Below are 25,273 nucleotides of genomic sequence, written 5' to 3' on the forward strand. Positions count from 1 at the left end.
CCTTTGAATCAAGGGAAGTAGATTTATCAAATGCAGTGTAATTTATCCCTGCCTTCATTATGAATGTAATTCTTTTGGTGCTAATTTTATATAGCATTATTTTTAAAACATCTGAAAGTGATCAATATGAAGCTTACTTCAGTTTTATTAAAAGAAGTTGCTCGTGATAACTGGGAGAGATTGTTATCACTAAAACATCAATTAAACCAACAGCTTTCTTGACCATGCTTTAAACCAAAAAATTACATGCTGTTTGAAGGTGGTCCCTTATGCAATTCCAGCTGCAACTTTTATTTTGAGAAATTCCTTTATCTTCAGAGTGTTTTGATCTACATTCTGCCATAGCCATGTGCACAGCTCAAAGAGAGGCAGTAGCACAAGGGAAAGAAGCAGGAGCTGGGGTTGTGGTAGAGAGGGGAACCTGTGTAGGAAATCCACTGCTCGTGGAATAGCCTTTTAATTTTACCTTTTTCTGCGCAGTTTCAGCCTGATGCTCTCCATGTACATTTGGGTATTTAAGAGCAGACATGTTAGCTGGTTCTCCTCAGGAATATGAATGCTTATTAATTGTTACAGTGTGTGGAAGTGCAGGTATGGAAGTTCACAGCAAACTGCCTCACCAAGGCTCTGCCTTGCTTTGTCTTGCTGTGCAGTTGACATGGGCAGTGGGGAGAAATTCCTAACAATATCATTGAAATTCTCTTCTAGTATTTCTGCTCAGTATATCCATCTAGTTTCTGAATGCAGGGCTGCATATGTCTTCAGAGGAAATTTTCCCCATGGCTCCCTTGTCCAGTCTCATGCTGCACCTCAAGCTTCAGGGAAACAGCAGGAAAATCAGAGACAGAGGGAGGGTAGGAGGGAAAATCCTTCCTTCGTGCCTCAGCCCCAGCTGGCTAGGAATTTGTCTGGCATTGCTGGCAGGATGCTGTGTGTCCCCCCAGCACAACCTGTCTGCTTTCTTTGGCTGGGGAGCCAGGCAGGTCGATGATGCACCAGTTCCTTCTCCCTAGTGGAAGGAGGGGAGTCGTGCCTGAAGGGCAGCATACCAGACAGAAGACTGCTTCTGAAGCCCCATAGCCTGTACAAGCCACCCTATCTCTGATTTCACTCAACTGCTTTTATAGTGGAAGTTATTAGAATGCTGTTTGATCCCATGTGAAGTAAACTCATTTCTTATCTTTGTAGGCATCAAAGAGGATATGAAAACCAAGCCTTTGTAGCAAAAATTCAGTTAAGTAAGATGGGATCAGAGTGCTGAATCCAGCAATTTAGTCTTGGAAACCAGTGAGATGAGTTGACACCTGGAAATAGCAATAAAATCATCTTTGTTGTCTTTCTGTTTGGGGATCTGGAATACAAAGAGGTATCTTACATGGATACTGGTGTCTCAATGCTGTCTGTGCTTGCTGTCAGTGTCTGAGAAGACTGTACCAATGGAAAGAGTAACCATTTATCCTTCTGGTGGCAGAGACTGGCCAAATTTAACCAAGTTTTGAATTTACCAGTACTTTTAACCCAGGGCAAACTAATCCCCTACCTCTGTGCTTCCAGCCACCACCCAACAGGTTGGCAGTACTTACCTGAATAAAAGAAGTGATTGTTTTGCTGGACTGGAGAAAGAAGTCAGCACATTCAGCAAGTTCAGGCTAATGCAAAATTGACATTGATCTGTAGTTCAGTTTGCATTTTGCATCATTATACAGTATGACTTCTGAACTGAGTATCTTCTCTAGTAGCACCCAATGTAATAAAAAGATGATGATTTTTGGGGTGAGTAATTTTTCTTGTGTTAAGTGCCCAGGCTGCTTATTCTGTTGTAATGAAACTGAGAGACCTGGTACACAGGTATTTCATTTAAGCATACTTACAGCTTATTTGAGCTTTAGTTTCCTTAACTAAGAATCTAGAGAGCCTGGGATATAAATGTGCTATCACTAGCATTCCTCTCAGTTCTAGAGGATCCAGGATTTCTCTTAATTTAGTGGAGTTTATCTTCTGAAATAGGTTGCGTGTGTTTGTGGGAGGGAGGGAGGTTCCTGCAGCTAATTGCTACAACTGCACACAATTTTAGAAAGATCAAGCAGATTTGTAGATCTACCAGTAGTCATTTTTCCACTTCTGGGGAGCTTTGGTGGGATGTCATCAGGAATCCTGGTGGCTGCAGATGTCCACTGAGATACTGGCAGACCTTGTTTAATGAGTAAGTTCCTGTTGAATAACAGATTATGCATTACTGGAAATGTGCACTCCTTAAACTGTGAAGTCTGATTTCTCCTCATCTCTGACAAACTTCAGTTGCCATGCATAACGTTTGCTGGCAGTATTTAATTGCTGCTTAATGTAACCATAATAATATAGTTGTTTTATATGTAATTTTCCTGTTTATGCAAAAGGAATGTAATTGATTGAGACAGTTTATTGCTAATTCTTGCTGCCAGTTGCAAAAAGATCTTAATTTAAATGATTACGTGTTAGTTGACTCTGAGTTCCTCACATGGGGTTATTTTGTTGAAATCCATGGGCTGGAAAGGAATCAATATGGGGCTTCTGAAACCTGGTGGAGGTTTGCAGTGCTCCCACCACGATTGATTACCACTGCTTTTGTAGGGCTTTAAAAAGAGCAATCTGTATTAAAAACATTATTCTTTGGTATGAACTAGAACAACTCCAAATAGGTTTCCATGGGGTCTGCCCTGCAATTTGACCACTTCAAGGGATTGCAGTAATCACCAGTGGGCCAGGGCACTGAGGCAGAGGAAAGGCTATTAGGTGGGGAGTTATTGGCATGCATGCCGAAGAGGTTACCCTGGCAGCTTTAATCATTCATCCACACTCTCAAGAGGAGGGAGGAAAATATAAGTGTTAGTTCTTCTGATTGATTAGCAAAAAAGGATCAGTAAAGCATGAAAGGAGAGGGGAGGTGTGTGTGGAAGAGCCAGTATGTGTTAGACTTAAAAGCACTGACTGGGGCAGGTACTTGCCGTTATGACCTCTGCACCAAAAGCTACCTGCTTCTCCTTTTACTTTCAGACTTGTGACTGGTGATTCAAAGACAGGCTGACCTCTTCATTCAGCATTTTCAAAGGAGTGCATTTAGCTTCTCAGTCATGGCTGTGCCTTAAATTTGACCTGTCTGCACACGGGCTGATGTGTCCTTAAAAAAACTGACTAGCATTTTGAGCTGTGACAATTTGCATGGTGGTTTTGATCCTATTTTTAGGGAAACCAACAGATGCTTTTTGGAAAGTGCGCAGAAAATTTCTGTGGTAATTGAGATAAATCAATCTGTGATGCACATTGCTGGCTGCTGGCTTCTGTTGCTTCTTCGCCTGTATATTACCCTTTAATATTCCAGTCTGCAGTGGCACTTTGGAAGCTGATGCAGCTGTAGCCCCTTTAAAGTAGTTTCCCTGTTGTATCGTGCCTACGTCAAAGGCAGAGTTGAAGAATTAACCGTCCTTTGCACTGAGTGATGGCTTGGCATGAAAGCTGAAAGGGCTTTGAATCTTATAATTTGGGGATACCCAGAGAAACTTTGATATTAAACTTCTGCTTCTGCATGGGAAACAGGAATTGATGTGTGCTCTAATTGACTGTTAAGCAGTCTTGAGGTTTTGCAGGTGAAGGAGACAACTAAATTTCAGTGTTCGATTTTGGGTTTCATATACAAAAAATGACCATTTGATGTGGAGTTAGAGAACATCAAGCTGGAGGCTTCTCATAGACAGCACTGTTTGACTTGGTTGACATCAGATTTGGCAGGCCCCTCTATAATTTCCAAGTATCCATTTTGAAGTTGGAGTAGGTTTTATGTGGTCATGGAATTAGGAAGGTCTCTCAATCCTAACCTATAACCTGTGTACAACTGCTCTTCACTGCAGTATAGTGGTGGCAAAGATCCACAGAAGTAGAGATTGGTTATGGCAGAATATTACTATTACTGTAACTGGATGAAGATACAGATACCCTCTGCAGAGGAGAGGATGAAAATATCTTTGGAGTGGCATAACTATGGTCTCCTTCAGCTAGCAGTCCTTTAATACTACTCATGAGTTTAAGCCTAATTTAATAGCCTAGGAAGGCTGTAGGCTGATGTGGATGGAGACGTTTGATCTGTCCTTCATCACAGATCATGCGTTTGGTACTCTTGTTCAAGGACAGAAAGCTCTGCCTCATCTTGCTGCCATGCTTGCTCATCTCCCTCCTGCATCTTCATACAGCAACCTCTGTCCCACCATGGGGAAGACAATTTCTGGATAAGGAGTAAAGTTTGGTCTCTTTTTGCGTCTAGTAGATAAATGATACACAGCTGGAAGTCAGACACTATGAAAATGAGTGGAAAGATAGAGGCTTATCCCATTGGAATTCATCACAAACAGAGGACATTTATCTTTCTCCTCAAGACAGGACAAGCCTCAGCTCCAGGCCAAAGACCTGCTAGACAGATCTGTGAGTCTTTATAATAGGAAGAAAAACATGTTTTCAAGTAAGGTTAAACAAGTTTTCCTGTTACCATTTTAAGTTCTGTTATCACACAATGTACCATAAGGCGTGTAATTGCACATTAGGGAATATTTCTAAAGGCACAGATGACTGTTAGAAAACAGGCACATAAGTTTCTGTGGCTTTGTGAAGAGTGTGAACTTAAACCTATCAACTGCAGCACTGTAATTTCTTTGGTGTGTGACTGTAAGTGAACAGTAGCTGACGTGGTGGTAGTTTGTTGGTGTCTCCTTGGATGTGGTGTGTTTTTGTCAGTGCAAGCCATGACATAGACTGCTGAAATGCCTGACACCAGCAAGAGTTTTATTAATGCTGTCCCTGTCAAATACGCCTCTGTTTTGGTAATTAGTCTGGCGTAACAGATTGTGTGCATCCTAAAAGCCAGCATATTTAGACTCTTGGCTCTGACATGAGGCAATCTCTGTAAATCAGCTCTTTTGGTAGACTTCTCTATTGTTGCACACTAGCAGTAGTAGAAGCAGTTTGCAGTACTTGTGTTTATTTTGGGCACTCTGCCTTTCCTCAACAGCCACGAGTGGTCAAAACCTTTCTTTATCTGTCGTGAGAGATTGGAGGCCTAAAGCTATAGTTTTGTGCAGCATCAGGAAGTTATACATGAGGTACAAGGAGCATGAATAATCTTTCTGGCAGGTGCTCCAGCCGCAGTAGTGGCTCTGTTCTGCACCATACAGGATGACAGCACCACTGCTGGCACCAACACCATCCCTAGAGGCAAACTCTTACTGCACTGGTAGGACACCCATACAAAGCCAGTTTGCTTTTCCACTCTTACCTGAGGAAGGGCAGCAAATATCCTCTGAGATTTTAAAAATACCTGTGGAAGCAAACTGTCCAGAATGAGTCACAGCAGTCAAGGCTTGTTATTTAATTGGCCAAAGGCAGCAGTGAGGAAGGTGGTGGTATTTGCAAATCAGTCCAGGCAGTTTCTATTGCAAGGCTGGGTTTCACATTGGGCATGCAGATGGGAACGAGGATTGGTGAGGGTTTTAAGCCATTTCAAAGTAAAACTGGAGATGGTAACTGTCAGAATCATTTGAGGGAGATGAGCAATACAGATACTGTCTTCTGTATAAAATCCTTGCTCTCAAACTTGGAAAATTCAATCTGGGGCTTGTTGTTACAGAAAGAATATTTTGGCTGTGATCACAATGACCCAGACTGTGGTACAGGGCAGCTCTCCTGCAGCCAATACCTGCTGCACTAATACCAGCATGGTACAGGCAGGATGGTTTCTCCAAGGAAGAAAATGGGGAGTCCTTAGAGTGTTGTGCTTAAATGATGTCACCAATTATTAGCATCTTATTTCCCAGAAAATCTCACAACCATACCTCCCACCACCACTTTGCTGAAGGCTCCGCCATGGTTGGCACAGTGCACCTAAGGTGGGGTTTGCTGGAAGACTTTGTCCTGTGAGTCCTTAAAAGTGGGCAGTGTCACCTTGAAAGGAAATAATGGGGACTACTTCTCTACTTTTCTGCTGTGCCCAGCTGTAGGGCATATCAGTGAAAGGAAAGGCAGACATCTGTACTAAGACAATTAGTGGTAAGCATACCTTATAACAAAATCCTTTGTCAAAATTACGTGTTTGTAGCTGGGTACATGTGGGCAGCATAGGAAATTGCAGACTGAAGGAGCCAGCAGAGGCTCATCTCTGAAAACCAGTTACATGATGAGAAATGGATAGTGGATGCTCTTGCTGGCAGGTTTCTCTGGGAAGACGTGGTACTTTGAGGTGGAAACCTGATTTTGAAATTTTGCACTTCATTTTTTTTGTTAAAAATCATGCCTCATTCCTGGACAAGGTTAAAACAAACTCCTAATGGGACAGTTTCACCTTTCCTGGTATGATGAGGGAAAGCAAAGAACTAGTGAACAGGGATGGGAAGACACCTGTCAGCTTCGAGGTCAGCAATGCTGAGGTCTGTTAGGACTAAATCCTGTTGTGTGGCAGATCATAGTTCCTTCTGCAGGAAGCCTCGAGGGAAATACAGCTTCTTCTCTCAACTGCCTGTTCTCCAACCTTCAGTGGGAACCTCTGCAATGGCTCCCAGGCTTCAGATGAATGCATTCACATAGTTAGCTTTCCAAAAATGTAGTGTATATGAAGAGGAGGTCACTGTAGTGAGCTCAGACTCAGCAGCTGAGCATGCTTTTAAACAAGAGTATATGAAACTGTACTATGTGTTAATAGAAGAGAAAATCTGATTTCTTTCTCCTTCTTACATGGGAGATCTCTGCCTAATCAACAGCTGTAATGCTTGCAAATTTTCAGAGGCTTCTGGCTTAGAGATTTGTCATATAACATCAGTCTGAAAATATTAGTCTTTGGTTCTCTGCATACTAAATGGATTCTAAAAGAATTTCATCTAGGGGAAAAGGGAAGCAAAATATCATTAGTAACACAGCTGCAAACCTCAAATTCTCTGTCCCGTGCATATACCCGAAGACAGAGAACAAAAATTTGAGTTCATCTGTAAATAATAAAGTGTTTCCTTCCATATGTCAGCTATTCATTGCTCCTGTGTCTGAGTTTCAACAGCCATGACAGCCATGGTAGGCATTACTCCTTCATTGCTGCTCACACCAGCTTTCTTGGCTTCATCCACATGGCATAAAAGTCTTTAATGTCTTACTCCTAAATCAGCCCCTTGTAATGGGAGGACTGAGAGTAACAGCAGGACTGGAAAAGGGCATAGCTGTGACAGGGCACTTCATATTTTTTTCAGACTAAGTTCCCAAACCTCCCGTTGTCTGATGATAGTTTTCAATTTTTTGTCATTGCAATTTTGATGCATGATTTATGTCTTTCATGAGATGATGAGACAGGAAAAAGGTCTTTTTCCTTTTTTTTCTCTCTCATGTAGTGTCAAAATGAAGGGTTTGGGTATATTTTTTTTAATATGTCCTGGATGATCCCAATTTATTAGCTTAAAATTATTTTAAATGTAAGATTTAGTAAAGTAAAGACACTGAGATTTCAAATTCAACATATTGTTGGTATGGAATGTCTTCTGTCTAGTACTTAATGGGTGCTAATCTACACTATTTCCATGTGATTTAGATTTATGCCAGTGTAGTCAATAACCAGGCAGGAATCAGTGATCATTGGCATGTAGCATGTGAAGTATTTAGGTCACAGGATTTTGCAGCATTATATTCTTGGAATAAAAACGTAAGTGGGATAACAATGATAGACGAGAATGCAGTCTCTGTCAAGAGGTAACGAGCAGTTTTTGTGGCTTCAGGGCCAGATTAAAGGGCTGATAACAGAGACATCCTTGCCTGGTGTTCCTGCCGTTTAAATAGGTCTGAAAATAAGGCTGTTACATAAAAGTGACATGAGTGCTCTCATTTCAATTGTTAGCCACAGGAAATAGTCTCTTAAATATTTGGCCTTCATAATACCTAAAAATAGTTTTATGGAACTAGAATTTGCAAACTTCTTTTATTTTTCCTCTTGAATATATTGAAATGCTAGTACAGACCTTTCTGTGTCCAAGCCTACTGACAACAGATTTGTTTTTCCAACTTGTCTTTTATGAACATCCTGGAAGTAGTCCATGGACCCCCATGGATTCCCAGCTGACAAGCGAGAAAACATTTCTGGAACAAATACTAAACCGAGTTTATTTGAGCATAGCGTAGCATAAAACTGTAGAGCATGGCTTCAGTGCTTGGTACTGACTTAAACACCATAAAGTATTATTTTGTTTTCATTGTCTCTCATTTTTCTAAGCTTAATCTTCACAGAATTATTTTTAATGGCTGTGGGGTTTTTGTTAACTGTTGGGCTTTTTTTTTTATTCTTACCCTCAAGGCAGTTTTCATTCCAAGTGGCCTAAGGCATCTCTGTGTTTCTGAGCAACTGGGATAAAATGTGCAAGCTGTGGGTGTGGAGGGGGTGCCTCTACCCTGAGTCTACTAGCCAGCTTGCAAAGACAGTGCAGTGAATGCATTTATCTATGCAGATGGAGATCTTTAAGCTAGAATGTGCTTTGTGCCATTGGTTTGAGAGGGTATTTGTGTCCTGCCCAAGATCCACCAGACAAGAATCATTTGTACTGAAATGGGCTGAAGTGAAGCAAGGGGCTCTGGTCAGAGGGGCTGCAAAGCATCTTCCTCAGGTGGAGCTTCATGTCCGGTCTGAATGCCTTTGGACTTCACTGTGCCATGTGTTTGTCCCTATAGTAAATATTGTACTGCTTCTGAAAGACTGTGGGGAATAGTTTGCTCATTCTGATGGATTTGTGGCATCCACAGTACTAGATATTAAATAATGTTTCTCATTGTATTCTTTGCATTCTCAGAATAAAATACAACGGATTGTTGCTGAAAGCTACCCAGGCTTCTCTTCATTTCTCTTCCTCTGTATTCAGCTGGTTTAAATCCTGAGAACATCTCAGCATAGTGAGAAATAAAAGTTTTTGGCAGCTGAGGAGACATAATTCATCGAAAGAAAGGGAGTGAACATGATGGTGGGGAGCCTGGCTGACCAGGCACTTGCAGCTTCGGCTGCGTTGGGTTAGGTGCTCATCTGTCTTACAGAAACTGAATTGATAGAAGAACTGTCATGAGTCATTTCTGTCTTCTCTTGAGTTCTGTGAGGCTGGAAAGAGCAAGAAAGCAGTGTTGGTTGTTTTGAGGGGAGAAGGAGAGTGGGTGTTTTGTTTGGTTTTTAAATCTTTTCAAAACAAAAATCAAACTTTTTTCTGAGTTTGCTTCAGAAGTTGGAAATGGTCTAGAGAAAAAATTTATTGATAAATTCATACTTTTATTTAACACTAAAAATTCTGGGCATGGCTGTGTGATGCTTCCGTTCTCATGAAGACTAGTTTTCATTCTCTTACTTTTGAAAACTATGGCTGTTTCTCACCTTTGCCAAAAGCAACTTCCATTGTTGGGAATTTCCTACATGTAGATCTTCACTTTTTTTCCCCCAGCTTAGCATTGAGTAACGTTCACTGCCTCTGATACCTTTTGAATATTGTATGCCTTTTCTTTACTCACAGCCAACCATCTGCATTTCCTTTTAAAAATGTTTTGTTTTTTCCTGCCTGATATTGAGGAGTGGTCTGTTTTGTACCATGATTGTGTCTGAAAGTAAAATAGGGTGAAGTGTCTTGGTCCATTGTGGCAGCTGGATCAAGGGCAGGATATTTGTCCCATGACAGGGAGTTGTTTTCCTATGCGGAAACAGTCTCAGCTGTGTCTTAATTACAATACCACCTATACACTTACTGAGGTACTTCATGACTTCCTTTGGAGACGTCTTTTAAAGGAATTAAGTTGTTTGATAGTGACCAGACATCATCTTGAATTTCTGCTTTGGACTGCAGCCAGTTCCAGGCAGACCATGTAAACTAACAGCAGCAGTTCAGAGAAGGTCTTTCTAAGCTTATCTTAAAAATTAGGCACTTCCCCCCCCCATATATCCCACACATAAGAGCGGCTATAGGAGGAGTAGACTTTGATCAATATCATGTTGGGTTTTTTTTTCCTATCTAGAAGAAAACCAGGGTAATGGTGTTTTAATTCAGAGCTGTTCAGAGAAGTGTTAGGTACCCCCTGTGCAAAGATCTTTTACTCTGAAATACACTAATAATCAGGATGGCCTTGCTGCTTTCCGTAAAGGATAATTTTTTATTGTAGATCAAACTGAAGAGCAGTGTTTTGCTGTAAAGAAGCTTTAAACAGGAATCTGTTGCCAAAAAAAAATCCTAAAAAGAAATCACAAATATCTTTAACAATCTAGACCTCTGGGGAAGAAAGTTACCTTGTAAAGTCAGATGTGAGTCTTTGCATACAGGAGTTACCCCATTCACAGTTTGGTACTCCTTTAGGGAAGCTACAGTGACTGTTGGGTAGAATGAAAGGGGCAGTCAATGTCATGCAGTAATAAGCTGGAAACATTTGGGACTCAGAGAAGCAGGATTGAGTGCTTATATGAGATACTGAATAGATGACTTTTGATACAGCATTTTGGTATTTATGTGGGGTTTTTTTACTTAAAAAGTCCACTTATAACTGTCATGTTTTCTTCAAAAAGTTGTGACAAACAGACATTGACAGAAGTGCTGGGTAAAGTAATAGGAGTAATATTGTCAGGTACCTTCTCAGCCATCCAAGATACTTGACTCTCCTGAGGAAGTTCTCTGTTAAGCACAGCTGCAGTAGAGGAAAACAATTCCTAGTCTTTCTAAGCCTGAAATGTAAATTTAAAAGATGACTGATACCTTGTTATATTTTGAGCTCATTTTAACAGAATCTCTCTTTAATGGGGAAATACTTGCAGACATAGAAATGTGGTGATAGTCACAAGAAACCAGACTTTCAGCTTGTTGAAGATGCAATTAAATTTTAGGAGAGATGTATTCATTTAGGAATTGGAGCACGATGCTGTTTGATCTGGTTGGAAATGTCATAATACTTAATCAATAGCACTGTTTTAGAAACATTTGTATTCTGTAGTCCTGGTTGTTCATTCTAACTACTAGAGAGTTTTGTGAGGTTTGGCGTGATTAACCTCTGAGATAGTTTTGGTACATGCTTTTGTTACTTTTCATTTGAGATCAAATGAACAGACTTCATGTGACAGCCTATAGATTTGTATATTTGAGATCCTGACAGAGGGTTTCAGTCCTGGGATTTGCCTCTTTCTTGTTACAGAAGCTCTGCAGAGTATATTTGCAAATCCTATTTATTCATTCATGCATTTAATGAGATGAAGTGTGGTTTTCATTGTGCAGCTTTGGATTTTTTTTTTTGTAATGTAATCTTTACAAATTTCTTTAACAACTTAGATGAATGTGTGGCATGAAATGAAAGTAGAAACTTCAGTGTGCCATCACCAACTTAGAAAATAGAAGTGAAGATGAAGACTGCTGCACTGGAGAACTGTTATCTTTTTAACCATTCCCTCTTATCTGTTTTCCAGAGAACAGATCTGACCTCTGATAAAGATTTATACCTTGACAACAGCTCTGTTGAAGAAGCATCAGGCGTCTATCCAATTGATGATGATGATTATTCTTCTGGGTCAGGTTCAGGTGAGACAACGTGTTTCAAATTGATTTTGAAAAGTGTAAGAAGTAATTCAGTTATTTGAGGGAAATCTGTGCAGTTTTCCTTTTTGAGCTGGAGATGATACTTTCAGTGAGTATCATGAGTGCTTTGCTATTTACAGAGCACTGGGCACCCCTGTGGGCCCAGTTCTAAGTATTAACTTTCTGCTCTTTTCTCTTACTCCTTAGTTGCGTCATTTAACTGTGTCATTTTCTCTCTGCTGGCTCTCTCCTTTCCCTCTGATTTCTGTGTAGATCTCCCCGGGGTTTAGAAATAAGGATTAGAGAGGGCTTAGTTCTCCCATGACATAATGCTAATTTAGCATTCTGTAAGAAAACATAGCAGCAGCAATCTTGTTTTCTCTTATATGCAGTCAGGTTCATGTAAACATAGTGTCCATAGTGTACCTCTTTTGTTGTTGTTCTTTTGCATTTAGAAATCTAGATACTGCCAAAACCATGAGTTTTCTCTGAGGAAGTTACATCCATATAGTGAATAAAAAAATTCTTAAATACAACATACTGAGTTCTCAGCCTTAAACACTCATTAGAGACATGGAGCTAGCTCAAAATTTTTCAAAAAAAGTGCCAGTAAAACCTCATTAATCATTTATCTTAGAAAGTCTCTTTGAGGATTATCTTCTAGACTAGCTTTGGAGAGTCCAAATACTAAAAGCTAAGTGCAGGATTTATGATAGTTCTGGAAAAGACATTTCCTTATTGCTGTGAGTATTTGCTGAGCTGTAGTGGAAATCCCATTTGTTTTACAAGTGTGTTACTTGTTTGTTTGTTATTTTACTTTTTTTAAATATGTCTTTTGATGCTTATATATATTTGTGTACTTTTAAAGGATGAACCCTTCTTCTAGGACCTTGTCTGTGTTACCTGTAAGCCACACTTAAGATTTTTCAGATGGATTTTTGTCTTTATTGTATTTTGGTGATTCAAAGATATGTTAAAATTAGGTCTGCAGATGTCTGATTGTACTGCCAGGCAAATCCAGGCCTATCTTCATTCATACCTGAGTGACATCCTGTGTTTTGGGAGTCCTCTGTTGGAGCAATTTGACACTGTGTAACCAGAGGCTTAATTGGACCTCCTTGATGTAGACTTCTTTGAGGAAAAAATTTATATTTCATTTAAAAAAAAAACCTCGTGAATTGGTGATTTCATTCAGTTCCTAGGACTGTCTCAGGGATATTCTGATCTCCAGGAAAAACATGCTTTCAGTCAGCATCCCATTCTGTCATGTCTTCAGATGCTGGTGACTTTGTAAGCTTCAGGAAAGAAGATAGGTTGACAATAAATAGTTCTATGAAGAATGGTCTGGTGTAGTTTTTCCACCCCTCTGTGGTGTTTGTCTGTTTCTAATATGGAAGATTCAAAATGCAGACCTGCTTTCGAAGTGGAAAAGACTACACAAGAACTGGCTTCAGATTTTGTTAACCCACAGTTCAACAAAGGAAGTGTAGGGTACTGCACCTGGGGAGAAATAACCCCAAGTGCCAGCACAGGCTGGGGGCTGACTCAGCTCTGCAGAGAAGGGCCTAGGAGCTTTGCTGGATGACAAGCTGACCATGAGCTGGCAGTGCCCTTGCAGCGAGGAGGGGCAATGGTATCCTGGGGTGCATGGGGATGAGCATGGCCAGCAGACTGAGGGATGTGATCCTGTCTCTCTGCTCAGCCCTGGTGAGGCCATATCTGGAGTGCTGTGTCCAGTTCTGGGCTCCTCAGTACAAGAAAGACAAGGAACTACTGCAGAGGGTCAGCAGAGGGGCACAGAGGTGATGAGGGGTCTGGAGCATCTCTTTTATGAGCAGAGACTGGGGGAGCTGGGCCTGAGAAGACTGGAAGGGGATCTCATCAGTACCTATTAATACCTCAAAGGCAGGTGCCAAGAGGATGCTGCCAGACTCTTTTCAGTGGTGCCCAGTGATAGGACAAGGAGCAATGGCCATAAACTGAAACACGAAAAGTTTCAGCTCAACATGAGGAAGAACTTCTTTACACTGAGGGTGGCAAAGCATTGGCACAGGTTGCCCAGGGAGACTGTAGATTGTTCCTGTTGGGAGACATTCAAATCCCACATGGATACATGTCTTTGTAGCCTGCTCTAGGTGACCCTGCCTTGGTGGAGGAGTTGGTTGGATGATTTCCAGAGATCCTTTCCAAGCCTAACAATTCTGTGATTTAGAAAAGACAGAAACTACCTCTAGATTTCACCAACAGTAGCACATTGGCTTTCTCTTCTTTCTTTTCCCGTGCTCAGCCTTGAGCCATGGGTGGAAGTTGGAGTACACTTCTGCTGTCTCTGGCAATCTCTGTTCTTTCCTACAGGAAAACAGGGAAAGTCTCAGTGTAGGCTGAGACAAGCTGGACTCCCCTGCAGAGAGCTCATGTGACAGTACCCAGATCTAATATTTTTGAACAAAGCAAAAAGTCTTTAGTTCAGGGAAGCAAAGTAGCATCCTTTCCACCCTACTTCTCCTGTGTTTGCTGCTCTTTGTTTTATGTTGAAAATGCCCTGCAGATGTACCATTGATCAGTTTTTCTCATATTATGTTTAACCTGTCTCCCTTTACTTGATACTCAGTGATGTAATGTTTCTAGCAGGAAGAGCCTTCCCACTCAAGATTGGTTTTCTTGCTATGTAATTCTAGTCTAAGCAATCAGATCCAAGATGACAACATTGCCGACTCCTTTCTGTGCTGTGAAAATTGTTAGCTGCCACCAGGCCTGTGGAGATAAACAGGAATTGTCAGCACCACCATTAATGCCCTTGCAGGTCTTCAAGCAGCATTAACATGGACAAATGTCACTGTAGGCATGACACATTTCAAACTAGAAGTTGGCTGAGGGCTTTTTGTAAGGAGTAGCAAAGGTGATGGTGTTCTGTTTTTTTCTTTCCCTTCATAGCCTCTTTATTCTTCATGTATGTTCAGTTAGTGTTGTGCATTTGTCCAAGAGTTGAATTTGAATCCATGGGTCACCAGTTTCCAGAGGAGCCATGCCTGTCTCCTGATTGTCGTTTATTAACAGTAGAAAATCCACAGTGATTTAATGAGTCCATTGTTTCTTTCTTGTAGTCTCTGTCTGTGAGGAGATGCTTCAGACTATCATCACTCTTTTTAGTGTTCGTGTTTTATATAGCATAATAATAAGAAATAAAAATAGTGTTCCAGCCTATGTACAACTTGAAATGCTTTTATAACTATTGGTACTTTTTCATCTGGCATAAAAGACTTTAACTGAGCCTTGGTCTTGGAGATAAGTGAAAGTAGCTGCTAAGTAGTATGACTACCCATTACATTAAGGAAAGGGACCATCTCTGTCAGATGTATCTACAAGTTCTTTGGAAAACTGTCTGTCTTGTTCTTGTGTCTCCTCTTAAGTTACTCATGGTAATATATGTCAGAAAATCATGCAGTTTTTTCTTCCCCTTCTCCTCTTCCCCAACCTAACATTTCTCAGTCAATGGCAGCTTGAGTTGAGAACATTGGCTGAGGATGAACTGTGTGCATTCTGACATTGTGACTGGGGGCTGTTCTTGGAGAAAAGTTGTGGTGGGGTTGGAGCTTCTGCAAGAAGCACAGGAGCAGATCTGCTTTGGCTCTTGACCAAAAGGGAAGCTGACGTTGTGCTCCAAGGCCAGCACAATGGGATGGTGTGACTGGGAGGCTGTGTGCCATGGTCATGGGGCTGGGGAAGCTGGGGGCACAGCTGCTCTGCCAGGTGCTGCACAGGAGCCAACACAGGCCCATGGCTGACACTGGGTGCTCCTGGCCCATGTGGCAGCGTGCCTGGCAGACACACATCTGCTGTGCTTCCCCTGCCATGGTGCAGGCAATACAGCAAGTATTCATTTTCCACTTGCTACAGTCCCACTCATCAATGCCTTCCCTGTTGTCTTGGAGGGAGAGGTTCTTCTGTCCACCTGCTAAACCAGCCCCAAGCATGCTTCATGACACTGACTACCTGGTTTTCCAGGTCCTCTGACATTAAAACCTACTGTGATACTGTTTGAAAATGTGTTTTTGATGCACTGGACAGTATCTTACACTTCAGTATAGTTAGGACTATTCCTTTCCGTCTTGCTTCAAGTTTTGTCATTCCTTTTTTTTTTTTTTTCCACGTGTGAAAGCTATCAGAGATGCGACATCCTCGCACTGTGTCTATTTATTTCAGCTGCAGTTCCCTGACAGAGCAGTAGTATTATGTTTACAGTGTCATCTCTGTGTGCCTAACACTATGGAGATTAAGGGTTGCATTGGGGAGTTTTCAGTGAATGGAGGTAAGTCAGCTAAAAATGTGTCATTTTGGTGGGTGTCACATTGCTGATAAAAATGGAAGGTGTGAAAGAGATGGTGGTTATGTGTGTGCCCACCTTATCACAAATTTGCTTGTGGTGCTGGTACTCCCAGAGTGTGATGTGCAACAACAAATAAAGATGCCAGAAGTTAGGGTGAAATGATTGATAGGAAGTGTTAATCACTGGGTGTTCTGCAAGTAATTGTGCTAACTACTGTATTTTTCTACCAAAAATATTACTATCGGTACCGTAAATTCTACTTTCTATGCAGTAGTTTAAGCTGGCACAATCTTAATTTCCTGACAAGTTTCCTCAAGCACTAAGAGTGTTAAAGAATATTCTCATTCCTGTCTTCCAAGGGTGGCTGATAGACACATTACTGCAGGCTATATTAGATATTTCCAGTACTAAAGCACAATTTAGAGCTGTTTTGACCACTATGAAGACAGCAGTTGAACATCCTGAAGAAGTTACAGTGGATAAAAGATGGTGTGTGATGGTTGAGAGCTCTCAGCTCTGTCACAGAGATGGCTATGGGTTTAATTACTGCAGGGTTTTTGTGATGACTTCCGTAAGAGGGACTCAAGGCAGTGAATACCCAGCAACTGGCCAAATCCAGAAAACACCTATAGAAACAGTGATATTTTCCAGAGGAAGAAGTAAGTTCTTACACTCCAACAGTTTCACAGTATTCCTCTTAACAACCTACTTGGAACTTACGCTCATGACACTGTAGGCTTTTTCTTTCCAATCTTACTAGGATTTGGTGATGCTCTTTTTTGTGCTTTTTAGGGAACATGTTACTGTGTAAAATGCTGTTGCTACATTCTGGAGAGGACTAGTGAGTGTTTTTTTGGTCCCTCAGTCCTATTTACAGGTAATTCCAAAAATGCTACTGTCAGTTTAGCAAGGGAAGTGTCTTCTCCTTGTTTAGATCTACTCCATGCCAAGCAGAGACCTGTTTAGATAAGGCTAATTAGAAAGCAGGAACCGTGAGGATGTGTCTGAGCCAGTACCTGAATCAGGCCTAAATGATAGTTGCTTCAACCTTTTGGGGATTGTCAAGATTACCCTGAGGCTGTATGGAAGAAAAGTTGGGTACCTTTAGTGCAAATCTAGTGACTAGTTCCAAGGATTAGATTAGTCACCCATTTGTTGAGAGAGCATACATCTGCATCCTCCTTAGCCAAAGAGGTTCAGACCTGTAACATTCACCACTTTATCTGGCAGACACAACTATTGCCTGAAGCAAAGGTGGCATTTAAGGACTTGGAGGAACACTTGTGATTAAATGGGACTTTTCATTTCATGAAAAGAATAAATTACATTTCTGTACTCTCAAAGTGTGTTTTATCAGATCTCTAATCTGATAATCAATTTTAATTTCCTTGACTGTGAAAACTTTGTGTAATATGGAGGAGCCTTGGAAGGTAAAGTAGGTTGAGCTATCCAGTGGGCCATTATTTCTCAAAGAAAACTCTTGAGTCAAAGCCAGAAAAATTTTCCTGTTGGATGCCTTTCCTCACCTCTGTTTTGAAGCAGGATGTTGATTTTTTGATCTTTGAGTAGCATTTCAGGAAAATACCCGGTTCTTGTTGTGAGGTCTTCATTCTGGAAGTTGTGCTGTAATTTTGGTATCTCTGAAAGTTTTTTTCCCTGGCATTATTCTGTGCCAGTATCTTTAATGTAGTACTTTTTGAAACTACTCTAAATTTTATCTTCCACCATACAGAGGTTGTTTTAGTTATTGTCTTGTTAATGCCCCTCCTTTCAATGCCAAGTGTATGTAATGCTCGATCATGACTTCAAAACATCATTATTGCACTCATATTTTCAGCCTGTTTTCTTTCTTTTAAAAAATAAATTAAAAAATTACTTTGGAATGAGTGAGTCATACTGTTCTGTTGTAAGAGTGTTTTATTTGTTAGGAACTATTCTTATGCACATTTGCTAGATTTATTACTCAATAGTTACTTGGGTAACTGGTGCCTGTAACGAGCAGAACACATTGAGATTCCTAAGGAGCATTCCAAGAATGGGTCAATTCTTTTTTTCCTCTTTCAGGCCTTGCTAATAATTTAGTCTCTTTCCTGTGTCTTCTTCCTTTCACTATCACTAAAGGATATTTATTAGACATGTCCATTACCTTATTCTAAAGGAGCCTTCATACTCCAGCAGGGCTTTGAATGTGGAGGAAATTAAATTTAAGGAAATCTCCAGGGAGATTTTTGTCCTCTTACTCACTTCAAAAGAAAAGGGCTTCTGAATTATGTGGAGTTTAAAACCGTGTGAATTCCTAGTGACTAAAGTAATAATAATAATAATAATCGTCTTCCTGTAGATAGAAACTGCTTAGTTTTTTAGAGTTCAACAGACGTGATGTAGAGGAGAAATTTTGTTGTTGAAGCAGTATGTTACAGGCAAAAACTGTTCAGTTCATATGATTGAGTAAGGATAAAGAAGTTTATTGATTTACTTATGATATGTAATTAAGTAGCCATCACTGAACTATACTTTTAGCTTAATATCAACAGTACAACAGACAACCACAATACCTGCCATTTACAAAATGGTAGCAAGCAACATTAAATTTCTAAATCACTTTCTGTAACTGATCCGATGTGTGCCACATGCACACAGACACCTGTCTCACAGGCCATGGGTGTGCAAGCTCCCCTCATCTGAGTGTACAGGACCCTCTGTCCACACACTCTTGCTGTAGGAGACTTGCGTACCTCCAGATGAGCCTGGGCCCCACCACCACCTCCTGCCACCCCCAGGAGGAGACCCTGCATGCCAGGGTGTGGGTTCCAGGGGTGCCCATGGTGGCTCTGGGGAAGCTGGAGGTAGATGCTGGGGTATCCACAGGGTGGGGGGTGGCACTGCCAAGCTCCAGCAGAACCCCTGATGCCATGGGACCTCATCAGTCCCCATGGCACTGGGGTCTGCCCATGTCACACAGCCCTGATGGTTGCTGCTTTCACTCCAGACTTTCTGCCCCTATTGCAAGTGTTAAAGCTTTTTTCATACCTGTTTTCGGGATGGGTTCTTCTGTTTGAAAAGTATCATGGTAATTTCCTGGCTGCTACTCATTCCAGCTGATGCACTCCCCTCTTTTTCATGAGATCACTTGGGGAAAATATCCCCCTGACAGTTTGGGCACACTTGCACTCACAGCTTTATCTTAGAAGGCATTGTCATTTAGGCCCCTTGCCCAGGGGTGGGCTGTGCAAGCACCTCTACCTTGGTGTCATAATAAAAAATGTAGCTAATCTGGAAAAATTTCACAGGTCAATGAAGTGTTATATTTTGTCTCCAGGTGCCGAAGAAGATGAGGATAGTGCAGTCATAACAACATCCAGAACACTTCCAAAGCTACCAACAACTAGTGATGCATCCAGGGCTGAGACCACCACGGTGAAAATGCAGACCAAGGTGCCTGCACAAACAAAGGTGCGTGGCTGGAGAGCAACACCTTTCAAAATGGTTCCACTGTACTCTGTTGATGGCTTGATGTTAAGTCTTTTATTTATATGGATTAAAAAGCACCTCCAAACTTCACTTAATGCTACTACAGCCTGCTAAATGACCTACAGAGCTGTTCGTTTTCATTCCTACTAGAAAGTCTGTGTAGGAACATCTGGATTTCACATGAAAGAAAAGAGAGATGCAAAATAGGAATGTATCACAATACACGAGACAATTTCTTGAGATACCTTTGAGTCTGAGCTGTACCTTTTCTACATTTCTCAAAGTGTTGTTCAGAAAATCTGTGTGAAATTTCTCTTCTCAAAGGAGAATGCTGTATGGTTTGGCTGTAGTTTGAACACTCAGCAGGTTCTGTTTAGTATTTCGTTCTAGCACAGTAAATAATACTGTCTAAGTTACCCACAAAGGTGCTCTGCATGTAACAAATCTGATGTGTTAATTTCAGAGTTATTGCATTCAGAGGCTGTTATTCTGATAAGCACAGGCAATATTAACGGCTGTTTGCTAAATGTACTTCCGGAGGTTTTAAACTTATGGGTAGTGTTTTTCATTCTGACATCCTGACGACAAATAGATCCAATTACAATGTCTAGACCAGTTTTCTGTGCTCTAAAAGCTTCCTATGTGTTGTTTTAGTCGGTATTGTGCAGTATGTGTGTGGAGCCACAGCCACGTGATTGCCCAAAGCAGGCAGTGACTGTGCCAGCTTGTGGTCTGCCCCCTCTGGAAGCAATACTCAGTTTTCTCTTTTGTGCCACAGTCACCTGAAGAAATTGATAAAGAGGAAAGGCCTGAGATGGATGCCAAGAAAAAGAGCGATGAGCCAGGGGATGACACCGATGTGTTCACTCAGAAACATTCAGAAAACCTCTTCCAGAGAACAGAAGTTCTGGCAGGTGAGGCAGTGTTTGCCAAAGTCTGTCTTAATAGAAATAAAACAGAAAAAACCAGAAGGGATCCATATCAAATAATGCAAACTCAACATTTGAATTTGCTTGGTAGATTCATGGTATTAAACACATTAGTACTAAGCACATTCATCGTGGGTAGCTAGTAGTTGATTTGATGAGAGTGAATTGGGCATCTTGGGGAAATATTTAAAAGTGAAGTCTGTTGCTAATTGATTTCATGCCCAGAAGTTGAATACTGCCGGCTGAGTATCTGGAACTTTCACAGCCCAGAGGAGGAGCTGGAATTTGATTGATGCTTGCAATGAAGAAATGTATTTCTCACTTCCCAAGAACATGTCTGGTCTGTCTGTTACAGATGAACACTGACTGGGAGGAGCTCATGGCAGGCATGGGTGGATGGAAAGGGATGGATAAGCACATCCATTAGGGTACAGAGATCCCTTAAGATAAAGAGGGTCTATTTCTATGCATAACCCAGGGAGGCACAAGCTGGCCACCAGTTTTCACTACATGTGAGATTTTTTTTTTGGCCTAAGGACAGTGTTTACAAGTGTACTTTTCCCCCATGTATTTGGAAGGGGAGTTGGGAGCCATGAGAGTCACACAGTTCTGGACTTCTTAGGAACATCAAAATGTGAAAAAGCCTTAAATCCACCTCAGGGGAAGTATGTGAGTTTGCCCTTAAAGTCTGATTGGGAGCTGATACTTTCATACATTCACAAGTGCATCAAGTGTTCTCTCGTATTATTCACGAATACGAAGTTTATTTCAGCCTAGAGTCAGAGTGAAAACTGACAGAGAATAGGAAAAGCGTATTTCTTAGCTAGGGTAACAAAATCTTCTAAAGCTGAAAATGTAACTGTTGAAAAATGAGTTTGAAAGACAGCTTTATGCTCTGGTGGTACTAGTGGTCTTCTTAATTGAGGTTTTGAAAAAAAAATTAGTAACTTTTTTAGAACTGCGGGTTGTTGAATCTCTGACTTATAAGTGGAATGTCATTTTAAATGATTGCCTTCATGAATGCAAACAACCTTTCTGACAGTATATTTCAGGATACTAATAATGAAGAGAGTTGCATAATGGGAGCCCTTTCCTGCAATTTGAAAATAATAGCAAACTCATTGTGTGAGATGAAAAAGAAGTATGGTGCTAAACTTGTTTTTCTCTGGCATATTGTGAATCTCTGTTTCTTTGATTACAGCTGTTATTGCTGGCGGAGTTATTGGTTTTCTTTTTGCAATCTTCCTTATCCTGCTGCTGGTGTATCGCATGAGAAAGAAGGATGAAGGCAGTTACGACCTTGGTGAACGTAAACCATCCTGTGCTGCCTATCAAAAGGCACCTACTAAGGAGTTTTATGCATAAAATTCCTATTTAGTGTCTCTATTTATGAGATCACTGAACTTTTTTAAATAAAGCTTTTGCATAGAATAATGAAGTTTTTTTTTCATTAAAGAGCCACTATGGCACCTTTATGATAAAACCCCATTGTATTTAAAACTTTTCACATATTCGTTTAAAAATGTAAAATTAAAACTTAACATTTGCAGTGTTCTGTGAATAACAGTGGCAAAGCATTATTTTATAAAACCATTGATGTTCACTGAATGATTTTTAAAACTTTATGCATAAATATAAAATAATGAAAATTATTGTTTTATCCTATGGTTCAATGAAAGTTGTTTAATTTTTGTCAGCATGTCTCAGATTGATCTTACAAGTTAGTTTTTATTTCATTAATTTATCTGTTTCCAAAAAATGCCTTTTTGTAGTTGTCATGGTGCAATTTGTCTTCAGATAATTCAGATAACAGTAACTTTTAGTGTAAATGTAATTTTTCAGCTATGTAAACTTTACCCTCCACTTTGTATAAATTTAAGTGTCAGAATATCAATTTTACACTTTGCATTGTTTCTCAGCATACCTGTAGCTTCAGTGAGATTTGTAACAGCAAATTAATGTGTAAAATTGGATTATTACTACAAACTGTATAGTCATATTCTTACTAAACAAATCTCCTGTAAGGAAGATTTGTAGTAAGCTACTGACGGACCTAAGCAAACCCAAAGACTCTAACAGTATTTTGAGAAGTTGCTGCAGATTTCTATGGCCACTGTATTTGTTAATTATTTGCAATTTGAAGGTACAAGTAGAGGTTTAAATTTTTGTTCTTTAAAAATGCATTTAAGTTGTAAACGTCTTTTAAAGCCTTTGAAGTGCCTATGATTACATGTGACTCGTTGCAGACTGGTGTTAATGAGTATATAACAGTAAAAGAAAATGTTGGTATTTTATAAGCACAGACAATTCTAATGGTAACTTTTGTAGTCTTACATGGATAGACATAATTGTAATTTGGGAACATAAACACTACTGAATAAATCATGTGGCCTAATACTGAGAATTCCATTGTGATATACTTTTGTATGTTTTTCATTTTATGTCTATTTGCTTACGTTGTAATGTCACAGAGTACATTTAGTAGATCTTAAAAACCCAGACCAAACAAAGAAAGGCTGTTGATCAGGGGGATCCTCACACCAGATTTATTGCTGAAGTGGCAGAGAAGAGTGGGAATGTTTTAAATCTTGCATCTGGTGTATTAGTTGTGAGACATTTGACTTTTTCATTATGTGTAATAGCAGTGTTCACACAGGCCTGTCCTTCCTACAAATGTTTTCCCTACTGTAAAATTCAAAGGAGTACCCCAGTTCATTTACTGTGTGTATTTGATTTGTTGTTCGGGTTTGTTTTTTCCCCGGCCCTTTGGACAATTTTGGCTTCTTCTGCTCAGACTCCAGCAGAAGAGTTGAAACAAGTGGAATATCTTCATAAGAGAAGAAAGAAATATTCCGAGTAGAAGAGAAAAGTCTCTGTTGCTTAGACCTTAGATAGGAGCTGGATAGAGGGACACAGGAAGAAGACGATAAGTCTGCCTCCTTATATTATGCTTTGTAACAGACAAATGGCTTCGTCTTCTGCTCTGCTGACCTCCTCATTTTTTATTTTTGAGATTTCCAAAATACAGGTGTTCAGGATGTCAAGCTGAAGTGCTTCTCGGAAATGGCAATGTATTGTAAATAAGATCTGGTTGCTCTTCAGATAAGAGTTGCGCAACTTGTATTTGTTGCTGTCCCAAGTTCAGTGGTCATTTAGGAACAAATGAATGCTATCATCTGCTAAAATATTTAATATATTGCTTTTTACTTATACTTAACTGGCAACTTTTTCAAAGCCATACAAGTTCAGCAAGTAAAAACAGGGTAAGAATTTAACAGGTATATCTTGTGCAATATTTCGTGAACTTCAGTTAGTAAAATAACTGCTTGAAATAACTGTGCCAAGTAAAGAAAATTTCTGGCAAATGCTATGCCACTGCTGTAAAATAAAGCATTTGTTAAAGTGCCAAAATAAAGTCTACCATGCCTAAACTAATACTTTATTTGTATAGTCTGACATACAGTTTTTTGAAGCCCACTTTGCTTAAGGTAGTAGACCTGAATTTCTTTTAAGGGTGCAATGAATATTGATGTAAGTATAGCTGTAAATATTAAACACCAGATAAACTGTCTCCTTGTTCATAAGCAAATTGGTAATAAGTAGCTGTTTTGATTTTATTTATGTATGTTAGACTCTGCCTCTATATCTACTGTAAAGGCCGCTTTATCCAACGTAGACATCTGTTGTAATTATGCATACTACCAAAATTTGCTTGTCTGGTTCCTCCTGCATCTGTTTACAAACAGAAGCAATGGTAAATTTTGAGCTTTATTTCACCGTTTGCCTTTTTTCCATGCACATTCATTATCCACTCTGTTATATGCAGAAGACATTTAATGCTTCAGCTGTGTACATGGACCTGAAATACTGCAGTCTTCCCACCCTCCCTAACAAAAACCTAAAACTTTTGAACATGCAGTAGGTGTGTTAATAGGATTTATCATCTCATGATCTCTTTGCCTTTCTGCTTTCAGTGCCAAACCATACTATTAGGGAAAAAAATCTAACAGAGCTGTGATCTTGGTTATAAACATAAATTCAGTTTTCATCAGTCTGAAAACCAGTCTGATGCAGACGCTTGACTTCCAGCGATGCTGTTTAGAAGAAATTGGCAGCTGAATGTGTGTCTCTTACACTGAGGCTTCCTAGCATGAGTAGGTCTTCGGTTTCCCTTGCCTTTTGTTCTCCCCTTCCTGGATGTGTTTCTAGCAATACTCTGGCTGCTCATGGATGTTGCTGGGCAGCTGGGAGTGTCGGTGCCAGGCTGTGGGTGCTGCGCCACCTGCCCACAGCTAGCGATGGCTTTTCCGAGAGACACTTGGCTCTGCTCTGCTGGAGCCACTGTAGCAGCTCTGGAATTCCTCAGCAACCTGATACAGTGTCTCCTTGTGATTGATAGGCTCTAGTGTTTATCAAAATGCCATTTTGCTTTGATTTACCCTGGGTCATAAATAGTTAATTCCTCTTAGATTCTTAGTAAAAGAAGCCAAATGCAACTAATGTAAAGCTTACATTGAAAGAAGGCTCTCACCTTTGCTTTATTCATGGCAAAATAACTTTAGAAGTTGAGTACCTGGTTCCCCTGCCTGCCACCTTTATGAGGGAATTGTAGCTCATGTTTACAGGCTGTGTAGTTAGCTTTTTCTTCACTCTGAGCATTGCACTTCATTGAAATAGGCTAAATTAAAATAAAAATTGTGCTCTTGCATCTCCTAACAAGAGTAGTGTATTTGTAACTTTGACTAGTTGTTCTTTTTTTTTCCTTAGAGTCATGTATGGAAATGATGGTGGAGTGCAGTCTTAAATGACAGATACTGTTTTTAAGCAACATATGGATACAGGAAGCGTTTGTAAGGAAACAAGTGTCCAGATAAACATTAAATAAAAACAATTGGAGTGAGGCAGGTGATGATATTATGCTAAGTATTATGTATTTGGCTTAAGTAAGCAATTGAGAAAGGAAGAAGAATCCCAGG

General features: G+C 40.2%; 1 protein-coding gene across 1 annotated transcript in view; it reads left to right on the forward strand.

Moving 5' to 3' along the window:
- SDC2 (syndecan 2) overlaps positions 1 to 23,739 on the forward strand; it is a 60,243-nt gene extending 36,504 nt beyond the window's left edge. Inside the window, exons 2-5 of the mRNA XM_085053263.1 lie at positions 11,462 to 11,573; positions 19,217 to 19,350; positions 20,147 to 20,282; positions 21,499 to 23,739. Of these exons, the coding sequence (XP_084909389.1) occupies positions 11,462 to 11,573; positions 19,217 to 19,350; positions 20,147 to 20,282; positions 21,499 to 21,662 (546 nt within the window). The 3' untranslated portion in view covers positions 21,663 to 23,739. The remainder of the gene's footprint in view (positions 1 to 11,461; positions 11,574 to 19,216; positions 19,351 to 20,146; positions 20,283 to 21,498) is intronic.
- The last annotated feature ends 1,534 nt before the right edge of the window (positions 23,740 to 25,273 follow it).

The sequence above is a fragment of the Lichenostomus cassidix genome, chromosome 2 (genome assembly GCF_008360975.1).
Source record: "Lichenostomus cassidix isolate B80296 chromosome 2, HeHo_3.0, whole genome shotgun sequence".
In the NCBI taxonomy this organism is placed as follows: Eukaryota; Metazoa; Chordata; class Aves; order Passeriformes; family Meliphagidae; genus Lichenostomus; species Lichenostomus cassidix.